A 22,077-nucleotide genomic window follows, 5' to 3' on the forward strand; every position below is an offset into this window, starting at 1 on the left:
TGGTACTATAAATTGATAACTTAAACGGGCCATAATGTAATTATTTTTAGCTTGTACTATGGCAATGGGTCAGTACCTAGAAGTCCATTCTCATGTAAATTTGAAGCTTCCTATTAAGAAAAAACATTTTTAACACCTTGTCTAGTATCAGCTTAAGTTCTTCATTATTTTTAGGTAAAAAAAACCTTCCATCGATTTGTGTCTTTATGTCAACAGTTTCAAGTCATGGTCCCCTCGGTCCAGTGGAATAAAAAGTATTAATTTTTGGTTTTAAATGAAAGCTGGTTTTTTGCATATGAATTCAGTTTATATTGGTTTATCTAAAAATCTGAAATGTAAATCTTAACGTTGAGGGTGCAAAAGCTGTGTAAAATTCAAAAGGAAGAATGGCTCAAAGGGTAGGGTGAATCCAATCATGTTTTGAATCTAATTGTAAATAGCTTTTGAAATAAAGAAGCAGCAAACGTGTGTTTTTCTTCCCACTTCAAAATGTGTAGTCTTAGAAATATTCTGCAATTATATAATTATCTGCCCCATATCATTTGTGCTGTTTTTCTGGAAACACACAGCAGTGGTTTAGTTGTCCTCTACGTAATCTCAGGTATTAGGAGTGCTAAGTGTGTGGTGCACTGATGTTTTGGTTAGCTTATGTCTGCTTTTTCCTTGAAGGAAATTCTTTTTTAAGCAATGAAAATAACATCTTTTTAAATTTTTTTTTACCCCTGCAATATCCTGACAAATATAAACTAACTATTTAGGCATACTATTAGATCATCAGATAACATGAAACAGTGCTTAAAAAGAGAACTGTACAGATTTTTGTTAGTTTGAAAATGCTGCTGGTGAGCACTTCTTGTATGCCCAAGTAGACCAGTCCAGCTATTGAGTAATGTGATTTCTGTCCAGCAGATGGAAACAGGAAATAAAGCAAAATGTTGTGACATCATCAGTATAAAAAGGAAAATGCCTGTAAGTGCACCAGTGTGTTTTGTCTCCCAGCAGGTGGTGATAGCCTTCTCACTGCCTGGGCTAAAGTTTGGTTTGTTCTCTTAATACGTCTTTTTCTACCACTGTTTAAAATGGGCAAAGAATATTGGTGGAATTGCCTTATGTCTTCATTTCCTTACTTCATTGTTTCCCTTTCCTCACTGAGGTATAGTACAGTGTTTTGTTTGATTCTTTTGTATTAAGGAGATGAGTTTGGCCTGCAGGTAGGAGAAAAGACTTTAAGGATCAAAATCACGTGTTATATTTGTATTTCTGAGCTTGTTCGTGATAGTGCTTTTATAATTAATCCGGTAGCGTAACTACTGAGATCAAACTAGTCATCATCAACAAAAAAAATGATATGCAAGTAATGAAGAATTCATCACGACATAAGACTTCTAAAATAATTGCAGCTTCTTGCAAAAAATAAAAATCTGTAATCAAATGTAAACTGGCAATAATCTAGAAATACTAGGAAACTAAGATAAAAAGAAACCTGCCATACAAACAACAATGATGAGTTGGCAATTAATATTCCCCTATGAAGTATCTTTCAAAACCAATTCAGTAGACCACATATAAAAAACATACTTTCATAAAGCAGGAATCTGTTCAGCTTTTCTTTATTTTTGCACTAATATTGTGTTCAATTCTGAACTGTATGTCCAAACCAACATAAAAATATTGAAGGAGTTTAGAAACTGGAACTGAAAAAGGGTTGTGAACTAAGCTGCAGAGTTAAACAAATGTCATTATTGAAGAGACTTCTAACATCCCAGTAGTTAATCTAGTGTACTAAATGTAGTGAATTGTACTATCACCTATTTAATGTAGTACAGACAGTTAACTAAGAGCAATATTGCATGTTTAGAACAAATTTCTCGACTAATTTGTATTATAAAGAAGTCTATTCCATCACGAGTGATAGGAGCCCTCCATTTAGGATTAAAACAAACAAAAAAAACCTCTTTGGACTAAATTGTCATTATAGAGAAGCACGCTCGTTAGCAATTACTCAGTCCCTAGTAGTTCTTGCAAAAGTAGCTGGCTTTATTTTCCAAGTAGTTTGTTGTTTATTCATTAGCTGACCTTATTCGTTGTTTGAATGTCACAGGGGTTTTCTTGTTTGTTTTCAGTTTTGATCAGCTCAAAACGGCAGTTGTGAATTTGAAGAAACAAGCCAATAAGAAAAATGAGGGGAGTCTAGCTTATGTGAAAGGAGGTCTCAGCACATTTTTTGAGGCACAAGATGCTCTGTCAGGTAAAGATGCTTTACACTTACTAAATATAGTATAAAAGAAAAGACAATACCTGCATGTATGGTTGAATTTAAAAATATTGGTTTTCTTCACAGTCTCTTCTAAAAGTGTATAATGAGCCCAAAATCTGTATTGTGTTGGTTGCAAGCTGGGCCTGGCTAGCTGATTGTTGTGGTATATTTGCAAAAGAAGGCACCAAATGTGTCTTACAGGAATTGGAAGCATTTGATGAAACTGCTTAGACCACAAATCCAGAAAAGAGAGGAAGTGTTAAACTGGAGATAATATTAAGATGACTTACAAACTGTAGCAACATAAAAACTTGATTTTACCATGACTTACCCCATAGTCAGACTGCAATATTTATATGAATATTCAGTACACTGACTTGGGAAACCAGACGGCCTTTATATTTTGCTTGCCGTAGGGAAAATGCAACACACTAGTGAGATTAGCTTGGTTGTCTGTGCTATTTTTATATAGAACTTTATTTTTATATGTATATATACACACACACACTCTCTTAAAGCATAAAATGTCTCTCAGGTAAAAGCTCATTGGGGGCTACCATCGTCCTGTCTAGTTAGGGACTGTGCTGGATAAGAAAGTGACAGTGCTGGGCCATCCCCAATAGATTTGATATTTACCACTATGCTGTTCTCCATAGCTACTGTATATTGCAGGTTTATCACTCCCGATCATTGATCCTGTGTTATGGGTACCGTGGAGTAAGAAAACTTATATCTACTTATAGCCTCAGCCAAGCTAGCCCTTCTGTTGGCTTTAGGAACACTGCTTTGGAGAAGTACCAGTTTTCTCTTGACCCACTTGCAGGCCACTCACTGTCTGATGGCCACTTCCATGTGTCAGGGAAAAGGGAAGGTAGTGCTGTCTCTGTGGTCCACCTGTATTCCTGCCCCAGGCAGATTAACCTGTGACCTGCTGTTCAGATGACAGCATTTTCAAAAGTGGTTGATAGCTTTTGGCTACCTGCTTAATTTGGTAATGTTTAAGAGGAGAGCTTCTTCCACAGGTGTGAACATACGAGCTTTGGTAGGGAAGATCTCTTCTTGAGATATCTGAAGATTCTTCCTGTGAAGAATCTTAACTCCTAAACATCTTTATTACTCCACCCAGAACTGACCTATTACCGATCAGTTTTCCAAAACCTTGGCCTAAATCTAGATAGGTTCAATAACAGAAGTATTAAAGGATTTAGTGGAAATACTAAAGAATGTGGTGGTAGTCATAGGAAAAGACACTCAAGAATCAGTATTTGGCATTCTTTAATTTTTTTTTTAAGCTGAGTTTTTATTAAATGCTAGGAAAAATGATAATAGGCTATTTCTTTGTAAGTCTTAAATATCTTGAAAATGTTGAAATCCTAATTTTTCTTAAATAGCTCAAAATCCTAAATAATCCTGAACAAATATGGAAATGTGACTTTGTTTTTCACAACCAAATCTGCTTTGCATATAGAGTATCAAATACTCTAAAAGATTCAGAATTCTGTTTCTAAATGGTTACTGCTATGGATAAAAAGTAGTGCTGGCGGACCTATGTGTTATCTTGTAAGATTATTTTTTGGACCAGCAAAGTGTCTAGTAGGATTTACAGAAAGCTAATGCAAACCATAAATGTTATGAGGTTTTAGAAAGACTGAACGCAACTGAATGATTTTTCTCGTCCCATCTATTTAAGTGTAGGCTTCTTGCCTTTGGAGACTGATTTCCTGGTAAATGAAGAGAACAGAGAGCTAGTAGGAATGTAAAAAATATTAATAAAATAATGATAGGGAAAGCAAAATCATTTATTTCACTAAATATTATGTTCTCAATTCAACAAAATTATCATAGCTGTAGTATTGTTTTGCATCTCTTACCTGTATCAGAGTGTTATTTTTACCTAAAATTAGAGTTTATCAGGGCAGTCCTTTAGATAAACTATGAACTCAAAACTTGGGATGACTCATGGTTCTTGGTGCCAGTTTTTGTCTGTAACCAAAATGGCTTGGTTTTGTCTTTCTCCTAGTGATTCCCCCATTAAGTGCTCAGAAGGAAGCAGACTTGTAGCTTGTGTTATGAACAGTGAATTAAAAGAGTACTAAGAAAGGCAGGCCTTGATGCCGTTGTGGAAGAAAATCAGAGACTTGAAATCTTTAATCTCTTATAAATTCAAAGCTATAACACTGGAGTTCAAGGGACTTATCAATACAATATTTAGTTTTTAAATTCTGAAACCGAATTCTTAATGAGGATGCAGTGCAGGTCACAGCTGCCTTCTGTAGCATTTTAATATGCATTTCTCTGTCGAAATTTCCTATTAAATGCATGTGCAGAAGTGTGTTTGATTCTTTTCAGTCAAAAAAAACACCTTATTCCATATGAATTTCAGTTTTGTAATGTAGAACTGCTTATTTGCCCTTTCTTCCCCCTTATGCAGAATATTTTTGCGGGAGTGTAGCTGTAAAATTGCATAAATTTTTGAAAGATTTGAACCTGTGATAGGTACAATCAACAGCTAAGTTGGATGTGGAGAGGCTTCCAGTAGCAGCAAGAAAAAAGGGTATCTTTGATGCCACCATCCAGCCCTCCTGCCAGATGTCAAAGCTTTTCTCCAGAACATTTGATCACTACAGTTTTCTCAAAGGAAAGATGACAAGCATTATTAGCGTTCTTCTAGAGAAACAGCTCAGATGCAAAATTAAAAAAAAAAAAAAAAACACAAAAAAAACCCCCACCAAAACAAACAAACAAAAAACAAAACCAAAAAAACTTACCTATTAATTCTTAGGCATGGAATTATGAAATTCAAGCTTTTTAACAAAAGAATATTAAATCAAAAATCCCATTGTACTCTGGCTATGCAGTGTTTGTGCAAGGTGATATAATGGCACTTTTCTGTCCTTACACATATAAGGATGAATTTCTGTCTTACCTTCTCCTTTAAAAAGGTGCAACTAAAATTTGTATGCATTTAAACAAAGCTACATGAAAAATAGTTCATATTTGAAAGCTGAAAGATTGTTTCATCACAAACTCTTAGGGACATAGTCTTGGTTCTGCAAACTTTCATTATTTGATGCTGAGCATACAACTGTCACAGATGAAAAGTGACTCAAGGGAAAATCATTATTGAATACTGTCTTCCAATATAATTTAAATTTCCTGAGCTGCTTCGTTTTGGTTTGGTTTTTTTTTAATTCACTTCCTCTGGAAAGTTTTCTAAAATCTAATGCATTTTCTGAAGATACATTTTTGTTGATGGGCAAAAATTTAGGCTCTTTGTTTTCCCCTCCAGATATCCTAGAACACAACTTCCAAACCCAGTACTTTATAAACTGTAGGTCTGTTCCATTGTTGTTGTAGAGCAGAGCTATCTGTGTACAATTATTGATCCTAATTCTCCCTAAATTGGTACAGGATGTTACCATTTGTTGGAGGCTCACTTTAAGATGTGTAACACTCGCTTTACCATGTACTTCATATTCATCTGTTTGCACATCTGTTTATACCTGCTTTAACTTATACACTTTTAATGATGTTTGTTTCAAATATATGAACTTGATCTGGGAAACCCTGAATTACTGATCATGGTGCAGCTGTTTTCATTAGCTGGGATCAGTAAGATCAGTCTGATCTTAAGTGTGCTATGAGACTGTATTACACATTTGAATGAGTACTAATATTTTCACAAGTAGCAACGAAAACCATAAAAAGCTATCCCGAGATGTTTATTGTATTTTGTGATTTAGAAACTGTTTACTAAGAAAATAAGAGGTCAAATAGGCCAGAACCCTTGCTTGTTTGGTTTAGTTTCTTGGAAAATAGAATTGCCTTATCAGATCCTCATGTCTTTCTGCCCGTTAGCTAGGCTGACAGTTTGACAGTGACTTTGCTGCAGAGAAGATGTTCAACAGGAAGTTTGTTTCGTCAGCTGAAGGGAGCTGTAAACTGAGCTGAGAGGAACTGGGCTCACCTCAACTTGACCCACTTGTCAATGTCGGGGAGTTCAGATGATTTATTTCCCATAATTCTAATTGCAACCTAGAAAGTAGCCTTCTGAAAATGGCTGCTGTTTGTATGCTTGTGGGCAAGTCGTGTTTTATTCTCATAAGCAAGTCATGTCCTGCACAGAAGTCTTTGGAAAGCTAGAAAATTAATTTACTTTTAATATACTTTTTCAGAAGTGTTCTTTACAAAGAGCCTTGGGCTGCAGAGTTTCTTTTTATTTAAGTGAAAGGAAAAAAAATAGGGAAATGACCACTTCAGTTGCTCAATTATCCAAAACCATGCAAGTATGACATCCGTATTGGCAAGTAAAGAAGATGCTGTGTTGTCTTTGAAACACAGATTTGTTGCACAAATTTGAGATTTAAATTTGATTCTGTAGTTTGTCATGGCAACAGTTGTTCTTGTGCAGTTACAACTACAAACACATTTTACGTGATTTTCAGAAAAAAGTCTATACAAAGGAAGCACTGCTGGCTATTACAGTGCTATTCCTTTTTTCCCTTTCCACCCCTGTTCAGATATGTGGGAACGTGGCCTGTGGGAATGCCAGTATGATGGGGAACTCAGACTGTAGTTGTCCTTGTGTCTAATACCTTACTTAATACATATGCTAGGATAATATTTACCTGGCTGAAACAATCCTATATCTGGTCAATGCCTGTTTTTTGTTTCGGTTTGGGTTTGTGGTTTTTTGTTTGTTTTGTGGTTTGTTTTTTTTTTTTTTCCTTCCTACAGAATATTTTTACACTTCATGCCCTAAGACCCATTCTAGGATGAGCAAGTCAGTGATCCAGGATCTGATTCAGTATGAATAAGCATATTCTCTTGCCATTATGTCTGTTAAATTAATTTTATCTGAAACTAAAACAAAAGAAACCACTGGATCTATATTCAATTATGAGTCAGACTGGGAATTTGAGAAACTAAAAACTGATGCTTGTCTGTCATGTAAGTGTCCCTTTGCTTCTGGCTTTTGAGGAGTTGTGTCATGTTTGAATTTAAAGAGGGTAATTTTTCATTAGTGATTCAGCCAATTTTTCATTAGTGATTCTGTTTGCAAACTAGACTGACTGACTAACGTTGAAGTGGTTTTACATTGCTGGTTCTTATCTCAGTTCATTCTCTTTTGTCTGTTTGTCTATTTGCCCAGTGAAATGCTAGTCCATGATTGTTTTTGCTAGGTAGTACGTCATCAGACTATTATACCAGGTTTTGCTGTTGTCACATTCCTGTTTTGTAACATATCTAATTCACAGTTTTGCTTTACTTCGGTCTCATATATGTTTTCCCAAATAGTATGAATTCTTCTTAAACATATGGATTTGAGTAAATCAAATTCAAACGTATGATTACTCCCTCAGTGTTATGCAGCTGACTTGAAATGGCTAGAATAGCTCTGTGTGGTCTGTGTCTGTTAATGTTACCTTCCTCATCCTGCTTCAAGTGATAGAATATAGTCTTTGCAGGGTAAGAACAGCCTTCTATTATAGCTAGTAACTTTGAATATGGTAATGCATAGAGGTTAAGAAAGAACAGGGCCATGGAGACAAGCTGGCGAGGATAAACTAAGGTGCTGCATGTATCGGGCATGTATCTAACAGTGTATCAGCCACTTCAGAGTAACAGTTTACATGCATGTATGTGCCTCACAGCAGATGCAAGTTAGATTATTTCAGTTTAAGAATTAAGATCATGCCTCCAAGTAGTCATGAAGCAATAGCTGATGTGCTCTAAGCTCACTGTCTAGTTTTCCAAGTGGATGCTCATGTCTGAAGGCTTGAGGTGTCCATGTGCTACAATTGTACACAAAAGCTGAATAAGAAGCAATTGCACTATCATTGCTACATATTTTGTCTGTATGTTTATGGGCCTTCTCATGTATGCACAATGAAAAAATAAACATGCTGACTTAAGTTTGATTGTTGAAAACTTGTGTTCTGATCTTGCAATGCTAGATAATGAGGGGGGCATTGCAATGAGCAACGTATGCTGAGAGAGAAATGACCTGACAGGGGAGTGCCAGTTAAGTATGTAAGTGGTGGTAGGTAGTTTAGTCTCAGGTGGATGCTTCCTCTTTATGCAGTGTCTAAGATCAGTTTCTGTAGCAGACCAATTATTATCTTAATGCAACTCTGAAAAAGCACATGTGATCATGATTGATAAAAGGCTTATTCGTGCAGGTTCTAGCATAGCATTGTCTAGGGGGTGTTTTTTTCAGTGTCTCAAGCAAGAGATGGTCTGATTTGAAAAAGTGTGAAACAGCAGGAGTTGTCTCGGTCCATAATGAAATTTCTGTACCCAAGCCTGGTTTTATGCCAACTGCTCATGTAGCTTCTTTTAAATCAGTAATCGTTTTAGAGATGTAAGCTATTTACTAGCAGAATTCCTCCAAATGGATGCAGTGATGGCAGCTTTTACTTACTGGGTGGCTGTCATGTTTTATGAATTTATGTTTTTCAGATAAGTTAACATTTTTTTGTTTGCATTTGAAAAATAGTAAAGCATCAAAAAGAAAGAAGATTAGTTTTGCAATTGCAGTTTTCAAATAGCAAATACTGCAGTTGATTGCAAGCATACAAAAAATTACCTACGATTAAATTTGAGCCAGACTTGACATACAAGCCATAAAACCAGGTTGATTTCATGTTACATCATTCAATTTTTATTTTCATGCTACTTTTAAAATACATGCAGCATTTAAAAGCTGCTTTTATTTCTACCATGAGCTTTCATAGCTCCAGAGGGTTAGCACTGTGTCAGTAAAAAGAGAATAGCATTTCCCATACTCTAAAATTCTGAAGTATCCTGGCAAAGGGTCCGGTCCTGGAATTTTTAGCAGATCCATAAGCAGAATAATAAACTTTGTTTTCCTGTCTTTCTGAGATATTTGCCGAGAAATATCACACTTGCTTAAATATAAACCTGTGTGAGAACAAAGTTATCAGGCTTCACAAGGTTGTTAGACTACAATTTTTGGCCTGTTATTTCCATATAACCTCCTCGCCCAGCACTGTGCTTTAAACTTTTTTGTATCATTTTAAGTCAATTTTCTTTGATTTTTTTGCCACTGTGTTGGGTAAGAAAGCTTGAAAAAGTAAATGCTAGAGAAACAAAACACAAAAAGGCAATTAAAGACAATGCTATGTTTTCTTCAATATTTTGTAATGGTTGCTTGCATTAGCAGCGTTTACCAAAATAAAGCCAAGTTTGCCATGCAATTTGCAAAAATATCTAGAAATCTCAGGGGAAAAAACCCAAACCAAACAAAAAAACCCCTTAGCAGTATTGACTATTGGCCACAGTAACAAACTAGGCTTTTTAGGTTTTCGTAGTATAATGTATTACCAGCTCTGTTCATGACATGCTGTCTTTATGTATTGCTCTGCTCATTTTATACAGCTATGCACTCCTGTTGAATCCATTCAGAAGAATTTTTACCTTACGTAGGAGTTCTGTCCTCATCAATAACCTTCTTATGTTTTGTTCAAATTACAGAAAATTGTTAATATTTTGATAAAGGGAACCAAAGGCATTTTTATTCATGCGCTGGCATGGATCCTGGCACTATGTTAACATGTGTTCTTCATCCCTCCATTACGGTGCTTTGGTGCCAAGTTCTTTATAGTTACCACATCAGATCTTCAAAAATACTTTGACAAGTCAGTCTTTCCTTTTTTGTATTCCCCCCCTCCCCCCCCCCCTTATTTTTTGCATCTGACTAAAAGGGTTTGATTCATTTCAGGTACTTTTTTTTTTTTCCTCTTTAACCATATTTCTGTGGAAATGGGTAAGATTTTCAGATATACCAAATGCATTTCTAGCCATCTTTTAATCGGAAAATGGTAGAAAACTTGCATCTATGTTGCTTTGAGCTGAGTTAGGCTGAGGAATTTTTGAGAATACCACTCTTAGTGCCTTGGTGCCTATCTCAAAATATGTTTTAAAAATGTCTGAGTAAATCAACAATGAAATTTGCAAGTCAAAAACTGCATGATCCTAGCAAGTGTGGTTTAATTTGTTAGATTTACAGTTGCCAAGTAGAAAACCATATCCTTCCTTAGACTGAATAAAATTGTTTTCAACACAAGCAGCAATGAATCAATTGCAGTTTCTTTTACTACAAGGCCTGTACTGTGGCTTATTTGCCAGAATGAACTTTTTGCATGTGTTTTGACCAAAAATAACCAATTCTGAAATATTTAGTCACAGTTTAGAGATTGTGAGCTCTAAACTTAGCCTCTTCACTATTATTAGTTAGTATCTCACTGCAGCTCTGAAGTTTGCAAGCCTTTAAATGTTCTGACTTAGCTGGGAAACTTAAACACTTATTGGCAAAGATGATACAAAATACAGTTAATTTTCTGGCCTTAGTTAAAGCATCTAGACCTTGCTTCTCCTCATCTTTATTTATGGTATACTCCTTAAGTAAAGCTGCTTAATAATGGTAAACAGGCTCTCCTAGGTCTCCAACTGCTGTTCCAGCTTCTATTGGTTGTATCAGGTAAGCCCAGGGTGACTGGCAATTCAAGAAGAAATCCTGTCCTTCCTTTACTTCAGGCCTTCAAAGATCTAAAATTTTCTCCTTGCTCTTCCTGCAGCCAGTGATGAGTTGCGGGTATGAAGTTGCATTTGAAGTCAATCTTGACTTCTGGCTACTGTGAGAGGTGGAGGCTGGCTTTCCACCTGCCCTTGGCCACGTGCTCCTTCCTCTTCCCTTGTATTGCAGTGGTGCAGCTGAGGCAAGGTTTAGACAAACTGACTGATCAATAAAGGAAAGTCTCTTACTTACTGAGTTAGTTTTCCACCAAATCATGTCACTATGGCTGCCCTGCAGCTGGGTGATTGGTAGATGCAGCAAAAGGAAGCATGTGGGTGCAAGAGAACGGGGATTGGCCTGAACAGCACCATCCCACCGTTATATGGATTTAGTACTCTAAGATAAAAGAATAACTTGAGTATCTCTGGATTCCTTCCAAACAGATTAGGTCTACAGATATTTTTCTTGACTACATATAGTTTTGTTTGTCTAAACTTCCAACTTGGAGACTTTTTGTCTGGTCCTCATGGAAGGAACACGTACTTAGCTTTTTAAAAATCAGGTGATGCAAACAAAGTAAGCTTCGACTTTCTGATAAAGCATTTTTCATAACATTTTTCACTATGAAAACTTAAAACTTTTTCTTTTTTGGTAACCCAACTTTGGTATACATATGAATGCAGTTATTGCTAAATCTGAATATAATGTATAAAAATAGCTTCAGTGCACAAAGTAGCATGTTAAACATGTAGAAGGAAAAACAGCAAAACTTCTTGTGTGTGTACAGAGTAACTTAGGTAGCTCTATACTTTTTTTTTTAGTATGTCCTAAAATACCTTTTTTCAGACAGTGGTCCAAAAATCCCTCCTGTTTTATGCTACCTGTTTAATATGTTTATGTTTAATATGCCTTTATCTGTACTCCACAGTGCTTTCCACCTTTCTGGAACTTAATACCTTGTTTTATTTTTATTTTTTCTTCATTGACATGTTTTTCTCTGTCTGAACATGCCTGTGAATTGGCTTTATTGATATCATCCTTCCTGGGTTTACAACACTACTATTTTCAAATTAAGAATCTCAAATACTTTATGCTAAGATGCTAACTTTAAATGCTACCAGTGTGAAAAATGTTATCTTCCATCTTCTACAAGGAAGAGGAGGGAATACTATTGCTATTGTACTATACTATCCTTATCTAAAGGAGATGAGAAGGGGAACTGCTTTGGAGAAGATGTGTTTTAAAACTTTTGGGAACTGGTTAATGATCATGATACAATTTCTAAATAAGCTGCCTTCAGAATTAAAAAACTATAGTTCATGACTGGACATTTTTGAAAGTGCTAACATAGTAAATCATGCGCTTTCAAAACTTCTTGTTCTGTACATTAAAGGAAGTCTTCATCATGTTTTACATATATTGGCAACAAAAGGTGCTTTGATGGAGGTTTGGGTGTTACAGTTCAGTTTTGGAAATCCTTAGTGTGTCCCCTTCAGGAGTAACATTATAGTTAATTAGCCAGCAATTAATGCTATGTAATTAATAGTTCCAAAATACTGAATTTTAAAAATCTTTGCAGCAATATCTCTTAGGTTTTTATCCACATCCATTTAGAAAGTTTCTTTCAAAAATATGCTTCATAGAATGATTTCAAAATATTTAAATTCAAATCATTACACTTTGATGTGGTTCCAATAGTACTTGCAACATTTGGTCTTAAAATATCTGCTTGTGTTGTGGTTGCTGTTCTGATGAGCTTGCCTTTCAGTATGTAACATTAATTGCAGTACAGTAATTGGCTGCCCATGACAGGAACTGATGAATATAAATGGAATAGCCCATGACCGAAACTGATGTATATAAATGGAATAGCCCACGACTGGAACCGATGTGTATAAATGGAATAATATCATTAGAACCTTTAATTTTTTTGTTATAAAATTGTAGAGGTATTCTTGTATGTAAGTGGTGCCCATGTCATATATAAAATGTGCTACACTTAACAATACACCATCTTTTAAGATAGATATCTGTTCCTTAAAATATGCAAGAATCTGTTAGTTTTAGTTCATTTCATTTAAGTGTTGATTGTCTTAAGAAATATGGTGTCCTAAATTAGATTTATCTTTTTTCCCCTCTAATGACTCTAATAACAAAAATAGAGATGCTCTTGCATTTTCAAGAAAGCAAAGCTTCCTAAATTTTTTGTGTAGGATCAAGGGATTGAAATTTAGCTGTCTGAGAATAATGGCATTTTCTCTCTCTCTCTTTTTTTTTTTTTTTAAATCACCCCCCCCCCCCTCCATGCACCCTCCCCACCCCCCGAAAATTCCTCCTTTGAAGGAGGCTGGAGACTATCAAGGGCCATCCTGTTTCAGAACAGCCACCCTCTCTCACTGCTTACAGTTAAGAGTGAGGCCACAGGGCTGCTTTACTAAAGGTAGTTTCTGTCCATGTTTGCTTGTTCTTAATTTGCATCTACGTAGTGTGGGCAAGTAGGGATGGCATTGCAGAGGAAACAAGTTGGCGATGACATCTCTGTGTGCACATTATATGCAGTTTGGGGTGGTAGCTTAGACTAGCTTGAGTATCACCCAGTGGATTGAATTCCAGGTATCTCCTGGAGCATATTAGGTATACTCATGGAGTGCATCTTTTAGTTTTGTTTCATCTTAAAAGAATCCACTTGAGGGACTCAGGTTGCTCTGCCATGCAAACCAAAGCAAGATAAGCTGGGACAACTGGTTTCAAAACTGTATTTCTGTTTTGAAATAAAATATATTGTTACTTGCTTTCTTCAAAGCACTGAGCATCACTGTTTTCAAGGGTAGCTTAGCTTCACTTCACTCTACTGAGAACCAGCAGGAAGCAGTAGGAGGTTTTTTAGAAGCCTTAATTTTATGTAAAGCAACAGGAACTCATGGCTATTTGATAGAGCAGATTTTACATATGTTAACAGATTAAAAATTTGAAAGGAAAATCATATTTTTAAATAATTGTTTTATATATGCTGTATGCTTATATACAGGAACACTACCTTTAAAAAGAAAGGGGGGGTGGGGGGGAAACACTGAGTTGTCCTGAACAGAGAAGGAGGAGGAAGGAAGGCTGTGTAAGAAGGGAAGGAGAAGAAAGGACTATCTACACTCCATTCACTGTTCATATTTCCAGAGTGGTATAGTGTAGTCAGGCTATGCTGGTAAATCTCTCCCTTTGTGAAAAAGAAATTATAATAAAACAACAAATTAATGCTCATACTATGCACTTCCATATCCATTAGTAATACCACACGGAAACAAGAATTGGGCCTTTTGGCATTTTAGGACAGGAAAAAAATAACATCTCCCCTCTTTTTATATTTTTTTGAGCAAAAGCATTGCAATGCTTCTGTGTAATGGTTAATGCAGTGCGTTGCTGCAAGATACTCTTAAATTCTGTGTTTTGAGAGTGCATTTTTATAGATGAAGACAACTGGTGGGGGAGTGTTCTAGCACTTGATTTTGTAGTCATCCAAATTCCCCATGACTCTCTTTCTACCCTTTAATTATTAGTAATTCCTTTTTGGTGACATCAGTGTAAAAACTTTGTCTTACAAAGCAAAAGTATTTTGCGCTTAAATGTTACTTACTTTTTAAAATACTAAATTGAATTAACACTTGTACTACAAGATAGCTAATTGAGATTATTCCCTCCACATTTTTTTTTCCCTTGGTCATTAGTGTCTTGTGCAAGAAGATACAGGAAGTCTATGTCAAAGTAATGGTTAAAATTCTGCAATGTCTGGCTCTAAGCCCTGTCCTCTACTAGACTCTGCTGCCATGAAGCATGTTTGTATTTTTTATGTCTAACAAGAAAAATAACACTTTATTTTTAATTTTTAAAATGTTTAAAAGTGTCACTTTGATGTAATGTATTCCCACCTATTAAAATGTTCTGCATTTTAACTAGACACTTTATTCCAGCAATCCATCAAAAACTGGAAGCGGATGGAACGGAAAAAGTAGAAGGATCCATGACGCAAAAACTGGAGAATGTACTGAACAGTAAGTTTTGTCCTTCCAGCAGCAACTATTTATGGACTTTGGACTTTCTAACAAGCTTTAATATATTCCTAGGAATATGGTAGAAAGTAGAAAACAGAACAGTGTCTCTTGCCTTTTCCTGTTTGATGGTAGTGATTTTAGGGTGTGATAGTACATCTTTTGAAGTACGTGGCAGCTTTTGCCATGACTTTCAGTGGTGTTCGTGATAAATGAATTCTGGTGGCATCTCAATTTTAAGTGTACAAAGAAAACAGGAGCTATATGGATAGACAGAACTGTAGAAGGATGAGCAAAGCTAAATACTAGGATTGTAAGAATTTTGAGCAAAAGAGGAAAAAAACAAATACAAACTGTAATTACAAGGGCTATTAACAGAACCTTTTTCACTTAATGTGCTGCCATTTAGACTACTTGGAATTAGCATTCTTTTTAGAAACTTTGAAAAGCTGTCAGTACTTTCTGTTTCTCTGTATTAGCTGTAGGATTGCATTGAAAGATGGCTTGAATTTACTGCAGTTCGGTATGTGTTTCATCAGATCAAAAAAGTTACTTTTTTTAATTCTGGGACTTCTGCCAAGATAATTTTACTTTGTTTCATTGTGATTTTTTTCACAGAGGAAGGGATGTTTCCCTTAGTGCTGTATCAATAAGCAGGAATGACATGCAGATAGCTGACTCAGTGTTGGAAAGTCTGAGTGTGTTTTATGAAATCAAGAAAGTGACATGGAAGTTCACTGTTTTTCTTCTCTTGTATGAAGAAAGCAGTGACTGTATGTCTGTTTGTGTGGGAAGCACAAAGAAAGCGGGGGGGGTTGTGAACAGCTCTAGCTCCTTCTGGTAGAGATTCATTAATGCTCACAATAAAGGTGTAGTTTGAACATTGTTATTCCCCCATCTTGTTGCCTGGAATGCAAAAAATCCCCAAAACCCAAAAATCACCAAGAAAACCCCAACCAAAAACCCCACAAAAAAGTCACACACACTATATAAAGACTATAGTGTGTGTCTATGTGTGCAGAATATTTGATATGTATAGAGTAGGAGAAAAAAAGCATTTGCTGAAATTTGCCAGTGCAATCCTCAATGCTCTGTGCGTTGTATTTATGCCATGTCGTGCACCAAGCACAGACTCCTTGGAGAATACTTTCCCCTTTGACAAAATTGTGTGACAGATTTTAAATAAAAAAAGCAAAAATTTAGGTCTGTGATATTTTCCTACACACACTAACATGAGACAAATCTACCTATAATATATAATCGCTGTTCCATTTGATAAATGGTGGCTGAAATCTGTATGCAGGTAATGCAGACTGTCTTTTTCAAGCTGGATCTGTAGAGGAACTTGTGCCAGGCACTTCAGAGTGGTATTAAGTTTGGCTCTGCTGCGAAAAGAATTGGCTGCTTTTCCTCCTGATACTTTGCAAGTCATGATGGGTAGGAGGCAGGGAAGTAGGAATACAAGGATTTAAAAAGAGTAAATAATATTATGCAAAGTAGTTTAGAATCAAAGCTTTGTTTCTTGTCTGACCACTGAAAAGCTTCCATAATCCATGAGTAAGAGGGAGTGCTTTCAAAAATGACTTCAAATCTTTAGTTGAATTTTACATCTTATGGACTGTAGGTGCATATTTTGAGAGACAATTGGTGTTGTGAGCTTGATTACAAACTCCTAAGAGTAAGGATGTTTTCCACAACATCTGAATGTATGTTAAGAGTGTGCCAAATTATTGGATTGAAATAGCATCGAATAGTAGAAGCACAATCTAGTGTTATAGGTGGAATTATAAATATATGGAGTTTTTGCTAAATTGATAAATTTAATTGCTAAACAAGCTATTAAATATATATTTATAAAAACATATGGTGTGCTATAATTAATTTCATGAAGAATTGTATCTTAAAGGAGGTCAAGCAAATTCCATTATGTGGTATTTTTGTCAGGCTCTATGAAAGACAACTGTTGGATAACTAGAGCTTTATTTTGAAGTAAAATATTTGCACACAGTAGATGAATCATCTATTTTGAAAACATAGTTTGTCAATATAGGACCTGAATCTTTAGCCATAGACTTTATTACTTAAATTTAGATTATTCATCAGTAATCAAGAGATGCAGATTGTTAATGTAGAAAGGATTTGGAGGGGTAAGAAGGGAAGAAATTTTACAATATTTTTCTAGTCTAAAAAGACAGACCTGTTCTGCATGAAGTATTGAATTTCATTAAGACACTAATAAATAATTTGATATATTTCCATTTCTATGTAAAACAGAAAAAGTGCCCATAGCAAAAAGTAAAATAATTTACTTGAATTGAGGATTTCTACAGCAAATTAATTCATAAAGAGATGGAGGCATGTAGTTTTAAACTAAAGATGGAAATCACTGTGCTATTCCTGCAGTTGTCAATTACCTTTTAAAAACATTTGTATTGAATTAAAAATAAAGTTTTGTGAATATAACTTTAATTCCCAAATATAGTACATTGCTTCTTGGCTGTTAAAAGAATGGACAAGAAACACATGAATTCAAACAAAACAAATGTTACTTACTAGAAGGATTTACAAAACAAGCATTTATTATAACCTCAAGAGAAAAATCATACTTTATCAGTGGTCTGTATTTAAATGTCCAGCTAGCTGTTTTCATTGTGTATTTCTTCTTAATGGATTAAAGTATTCTATGCTAAATGGTATGCAGTAGAAATAGCTATCCTGACAAAACTTTTTTTACATCAAGGCTTCAAAACTTCAACAAAGTTTAAACATTATTTAGATATAACAATTATTTTACAAAGACTACTTTTAACATGAGCAGGCCACCCACAGTGTTGACTAAAGAAAATGGCATGCAAGCCACCCAGCGAGACTGATGTAATTTTTTTCATCTTTGCTTAAAGTATAGTCACTAGACCAGATAATGTAGAAACTTCTACACGCAACGATCAAAAAGGCTAAAACAGTTCCACTTTTCTTTTTTTTTTTTTTGTTAATTAAAAATGTCACGAGTTGAAAAATGCAAATATTCGCATGCGATGTAAATCTTCCCTACTATAAATGAAATTCTATTATTCTGTGTTAGGAAAGTATCCTTATTACAAAATAGAATGCCTTTTAGTCTGGATAGAAAAGGTTTTAAGGCTATATTTAATGTATTTATTGAAGAATATTCACAGATATTATAGAAACTTAATTGCATGAAATTGTTGACCAAGGCTTGATCCTGTATGCAATGAAGCCAGTAAGACTTTTAGTGCAATGTGAGGACCATTTGTTTTCATTCTGTTACAGTGACCAGCTAGTTAGACTTTTTTCAGTCATGCCATTGTCTTTGACTTAATCATTGGTACTTTTTAAGTGACTCACTTAAATATCAAATATTGTTAATAATTTTTAAGACTTAATTTGAAAACGCAAAAAAATTGTTTGCAAAACCCAGTGATGACTCTTAAAGCTATGACATTAATTAACATAATGAAATTATACTTTTCTAAAAAGAAAACTTTCTATGACTTTTTCCATATCCTGAGATGCATAATTTAGTTGTAAAATGTAGATCTGGAGCCAAAGCAAACTATAAAATATCTGCAGCAAAGTTAAGCATTTGAAATAGGAAAGAGTGATTGTTTTTAATTGCACAGGGGTCTTACCACATTAAAATGCTAAGTGTTTCGCTTTGAAATAGTATTTCATCAGTTTTAAAATGTTAACACAGTTGAACAAAAAAAGTATAAAAATTGAACAATAATTACTCATTTGCTCTAAAAAAACTTGAATGACTCATTAAAATGAGGAAAATCTGTATGTCATTTGAACTGATTACTTACTCTACTTTTTCTTATTTTCATCCTTTTTAAAATAGGAGCCAGTAACACAGCAGATACCTTATTCCAAGAAGTTCTGGGTCGCAAGGACAAAGCTGATTCAACGAGAAACGCACTTAATGTTCTTCAGCGTTTTAAATTTCTTTTCAATCTTCCCTTGAATATTGAAAGAAATATCCAGAAGGTATAATCCTTTAAAAATACTTTTTTATTTGCTGAAATTAGTCTGTTACCTTTTTCTTGACAAATATAAATGTTTGTTGTTTGTTTGTGTGTGTCCTTTTTTTTTTTTTTTTTTTTTTAAGGGCGATTATGATGTGGTTATTAATGACTACGAAAAAGCCAAGTCACTCTTTGGAAAGACAGAGGTTCAAGTATTCAAGAAATGTAAGATATGGTTCTGTTATTTTGTTTTGGTTGGGTTTTTTTTGTTGTTAACTTAAAGGCTAAAAAGCACATAGTAGTATAAAGAGCTTTATGTGGATTTTATATGGATTTTAATCCATAAAAATTATGGATTTATAGGAACCAGTAACTCTGAGCAATATTTCTGGCAAGTTTTCTGAGTGAAGTATATACTACAAAACATGAAATCACCGCTAATTTTATTTATTTATTAAGGCTTGATATTACTGGACATAAAAAATTATTACAGTAATTAAAATGTGACTTTGGGTATCTCTCACTGGCATATTGTTGGAAAGACTTCAAAGTCCAGTTTTCTGTTTTTATAGAACTGTTGTATACAAAATTTTCAGATGTGGCTTGTTATAAAATGAGTTATATTGATTTCCACATTAACTCCAGAAGTGTCTGGTGTCCTAGAAAAATAACATAATTCTCAGTTCATACCACTGCTGAAGGCACACATTGGATTTATTTCCTCTCCCTACTCCTAGATTATGCTGAAGTTGAAACCAGAATTGAAGCTTTAAGAGAACTTCTGTTGGATAAGCTGCTTGAAACTCCATCAACATTGCATGATCAGAAACGTTATATAAGGTAATCATTTGACTAGTGTCTTCATCAGACATATGGCATTAGATGTGTATTTAAATCTGTTTCCTAAATAGGGTAGTGACTATTTTTACTATGGTTTAAATACTAATTTTAAAGCTGTAAGTAGAGTGTTTTGAGACTTTATGATATATAAATAACAGCAATGGATTGGTTCTTGATTGTTTATTGAATGATTGAAAAATGGTTCTTGAGTGAGAACAATTTAACGAAGGATAATTGAGATAGAATTTAATTTTTTTAAATCTTTAAGGCGTGTTTAGATTCTGCTGCTTCCTCTAAACCATCATATTGCAAGTGATGTCTGAAATGATTACTTGCAGGTTGCAGACCTCAAAATAGATTCCTTATTAACTTGTCTCACACTTCAGCTTGACCTGGTGTTGAAATGGAATCATCCTGAGTCAGATAATAGGGAGGTTTTAATCTAGGCTGTCATTTAAATTTGATTTGGGCTCTTTTATTACTCAGTCTAAATAATGTAGTTCCTTTATATTTCATGAACATGAACCAGCTCCCCAGTGTTCACTGAAATTCCTAGATTTTTCTGTTATTCACAAAGCTGATGTCGAAGTCTGTTGTAGGCATACTGACATGAGTTGGTCGGGCCTTCTACTGGTAGACCTTAATCTGCTTTGCAGTCCTTGGAGCCAAACTTTAGAGTGCTCTGGAACATCTGATGGCATTACTTAGAAAGCTTTTGAGTTTTGGATGTTACTAGGACTCCTAGTGTGGCTTGACATTCTCAGTGCTTTTTTCAGTTATCTTAAAAGATGTAGACCAAATGCGCTGTGCAAGCAGCATTCTTAAACTCTGACACCTGTGTGAGGTGTTCAGTGTTTTGTATGCTCACCAGGCCCATAGACTGACTTTCTATGTCACTCTTGAAAACCTTAAAGAGCAGCTTCTTTATCTAAGCCAAGTCTTATGACCTCTTCTAAGGGTTCTTTGGAAGAATCAGAGTTGTATATGTGTTTGATTCTGTTTTTTTTTTTTTTTTCTTCTAGTTTTTCTCTAGCCCCTTACCTTGAAGTATTGAATCTTTAAAAATATCCCAGCCTATGTTAAAGCAGACTGTGTTAATGTAACTACCAAATGTATTCCACATGTAGAACAGTATAATGAAGGAGAGCAGGGAGTGGACAAATGTGGAATGATTTACTTCTAATGAATTAACAGAGTCCCAGCATACAAAGTGATTAAATTAGTTTCACTAGTCTAGATATGCTAATGTGGTTATACTAGTGTAAATTTTCTGGAGGCAAGGTATGAAGAAAGCTTTCTTCAGAGCACTTCAGCTAAGAGGAAATTAACAAAATCCTAACTGTAAAATGATTTGCATAAAACCTACTATTTTATGAGGTTTTTTCTTCCTTGATATGTTTGCTTTGTATGTCTCCAATGTCTAAGGCTGAGCAAGACCTGAAATACTGTGGTTTCCCCCCTCAGATATTCAATGTTTATCTTTATAATGAGGCTTCAATTCATATTTTCCTCTCATTTTATTACGGTATTTACACAGGTATTTATTTTATACTGTTGAGAAACAGTTTACCATATCACTTAACAGCCATATCACAAAAAAAGACCAGTGGTAACTTTTTCCAAGACCAGTGGTAACTTTTTATTTTGTGTCTAAGCAAAGACTAAAGTTCCCCTTAATACTGAGGAAGGACTTGAGCTCATAATTTACAAATGTCACCCTGTCAAAATGGTTGGTTGTGTAATGTTCTCATCCATCCAACCAATCCTACTTTGGCAGTTTATTTTTTTGTTCAAGAACTGCAGACAGTTCTCAAAGAAGACAGAATTTTGCAAGACGGTCCTAATTAACATTAGGTATTATTGTAGTAATACAGCTTTTGTGAAGGAGTTAAACATTCCCTGCACTGCTTAAGATAATAAATCAGTGTACTTCACCTTGAGCATCTTGAATTTTTCAGTCTGTCCTGAGTCTCATTAATGCAGAATGTAATGGAGCACATTAAATAGTAGAACAGCTACTGCTTTTTGAAAATACTCTTTGAAAGTACTATTGTCAGATAGTCTTGAATGCCATATGTTAGACTGTATTACTTCTGTGTTCTCTTTGAAATCACAGCAGTGGGCTTCTAATACTCCTCTCTCCCCAGAGACAGAGGGTGTTTTGCTTCCATGTATTAGAAGCCCCAATCCTTTTTGTTGTTTCTCCCCTCCCTTTTTTTTCCACAGACTGTGTGTGCACAACCTAATAAAAAAACAAACAAGCAAAACCAAAACAAAACAAAAAAACCAAAAAACCTCAACCACCAAAACAAAAGAACCAGGAGCTTGGTTTACATTTCTTGGTGCATGCATGTGCTAAAATTAATGAGCCGCCAAAAATGAATTCCTTCTGTACTTACTTGTTAAGGTTATGTG

General features: G+C 35.0%; 1 protein-coding gene across 2 annotated transcripts in view; it reads left to right on the forward strand.

Annotated features, from left to right (window-relative positions):
* Positions 1-22,077, forward strand: part of EXOC2 (exocyst complex component 2) — a 134,793-nt gene that overhangs the window by 34,349 nt on the left and 78,367 nt on the right. For both annotated transcript variants that reach the window (XM_072853194.1, XM_072853193.1), the window contains exons 6-10: positions 2,124-2,248; positions 14,759-14,839; positions 18,699-18,844; positions 18,966-19,047; positions 19,560-19,662. In XM_072853194.1, the coding sequence (XP_072709295.1) occupies positions 2,124-2,248; positions 14,759-14,839; positions 18,699-18,844; positions 18,966-19,047; positions 19,560-19,662 (537 nt within the window). The remainder of the gene's footprint in view (positions 1-2,123; positions 2,249-14,758; positions 14,840-18,698; positions 18,845-18,965; positions 19,048-19,559; positions 19,663-22,077) is intronic.

This window comes from Ciconia boyciana, chromosome 2 (genome assembly GCF_034638445.1).
Source record: "Ciconia boyciana chromosome 2, ASM3463844v1, whole genome shotgun sequence".
Taxonomy (NCBI): domain Eukaryota; kingdom Metazoa; phylum Chordata; class Aves; order Ciconiiformes; family Ciconiidae; genus Ciconia; species Ciconia boyciana.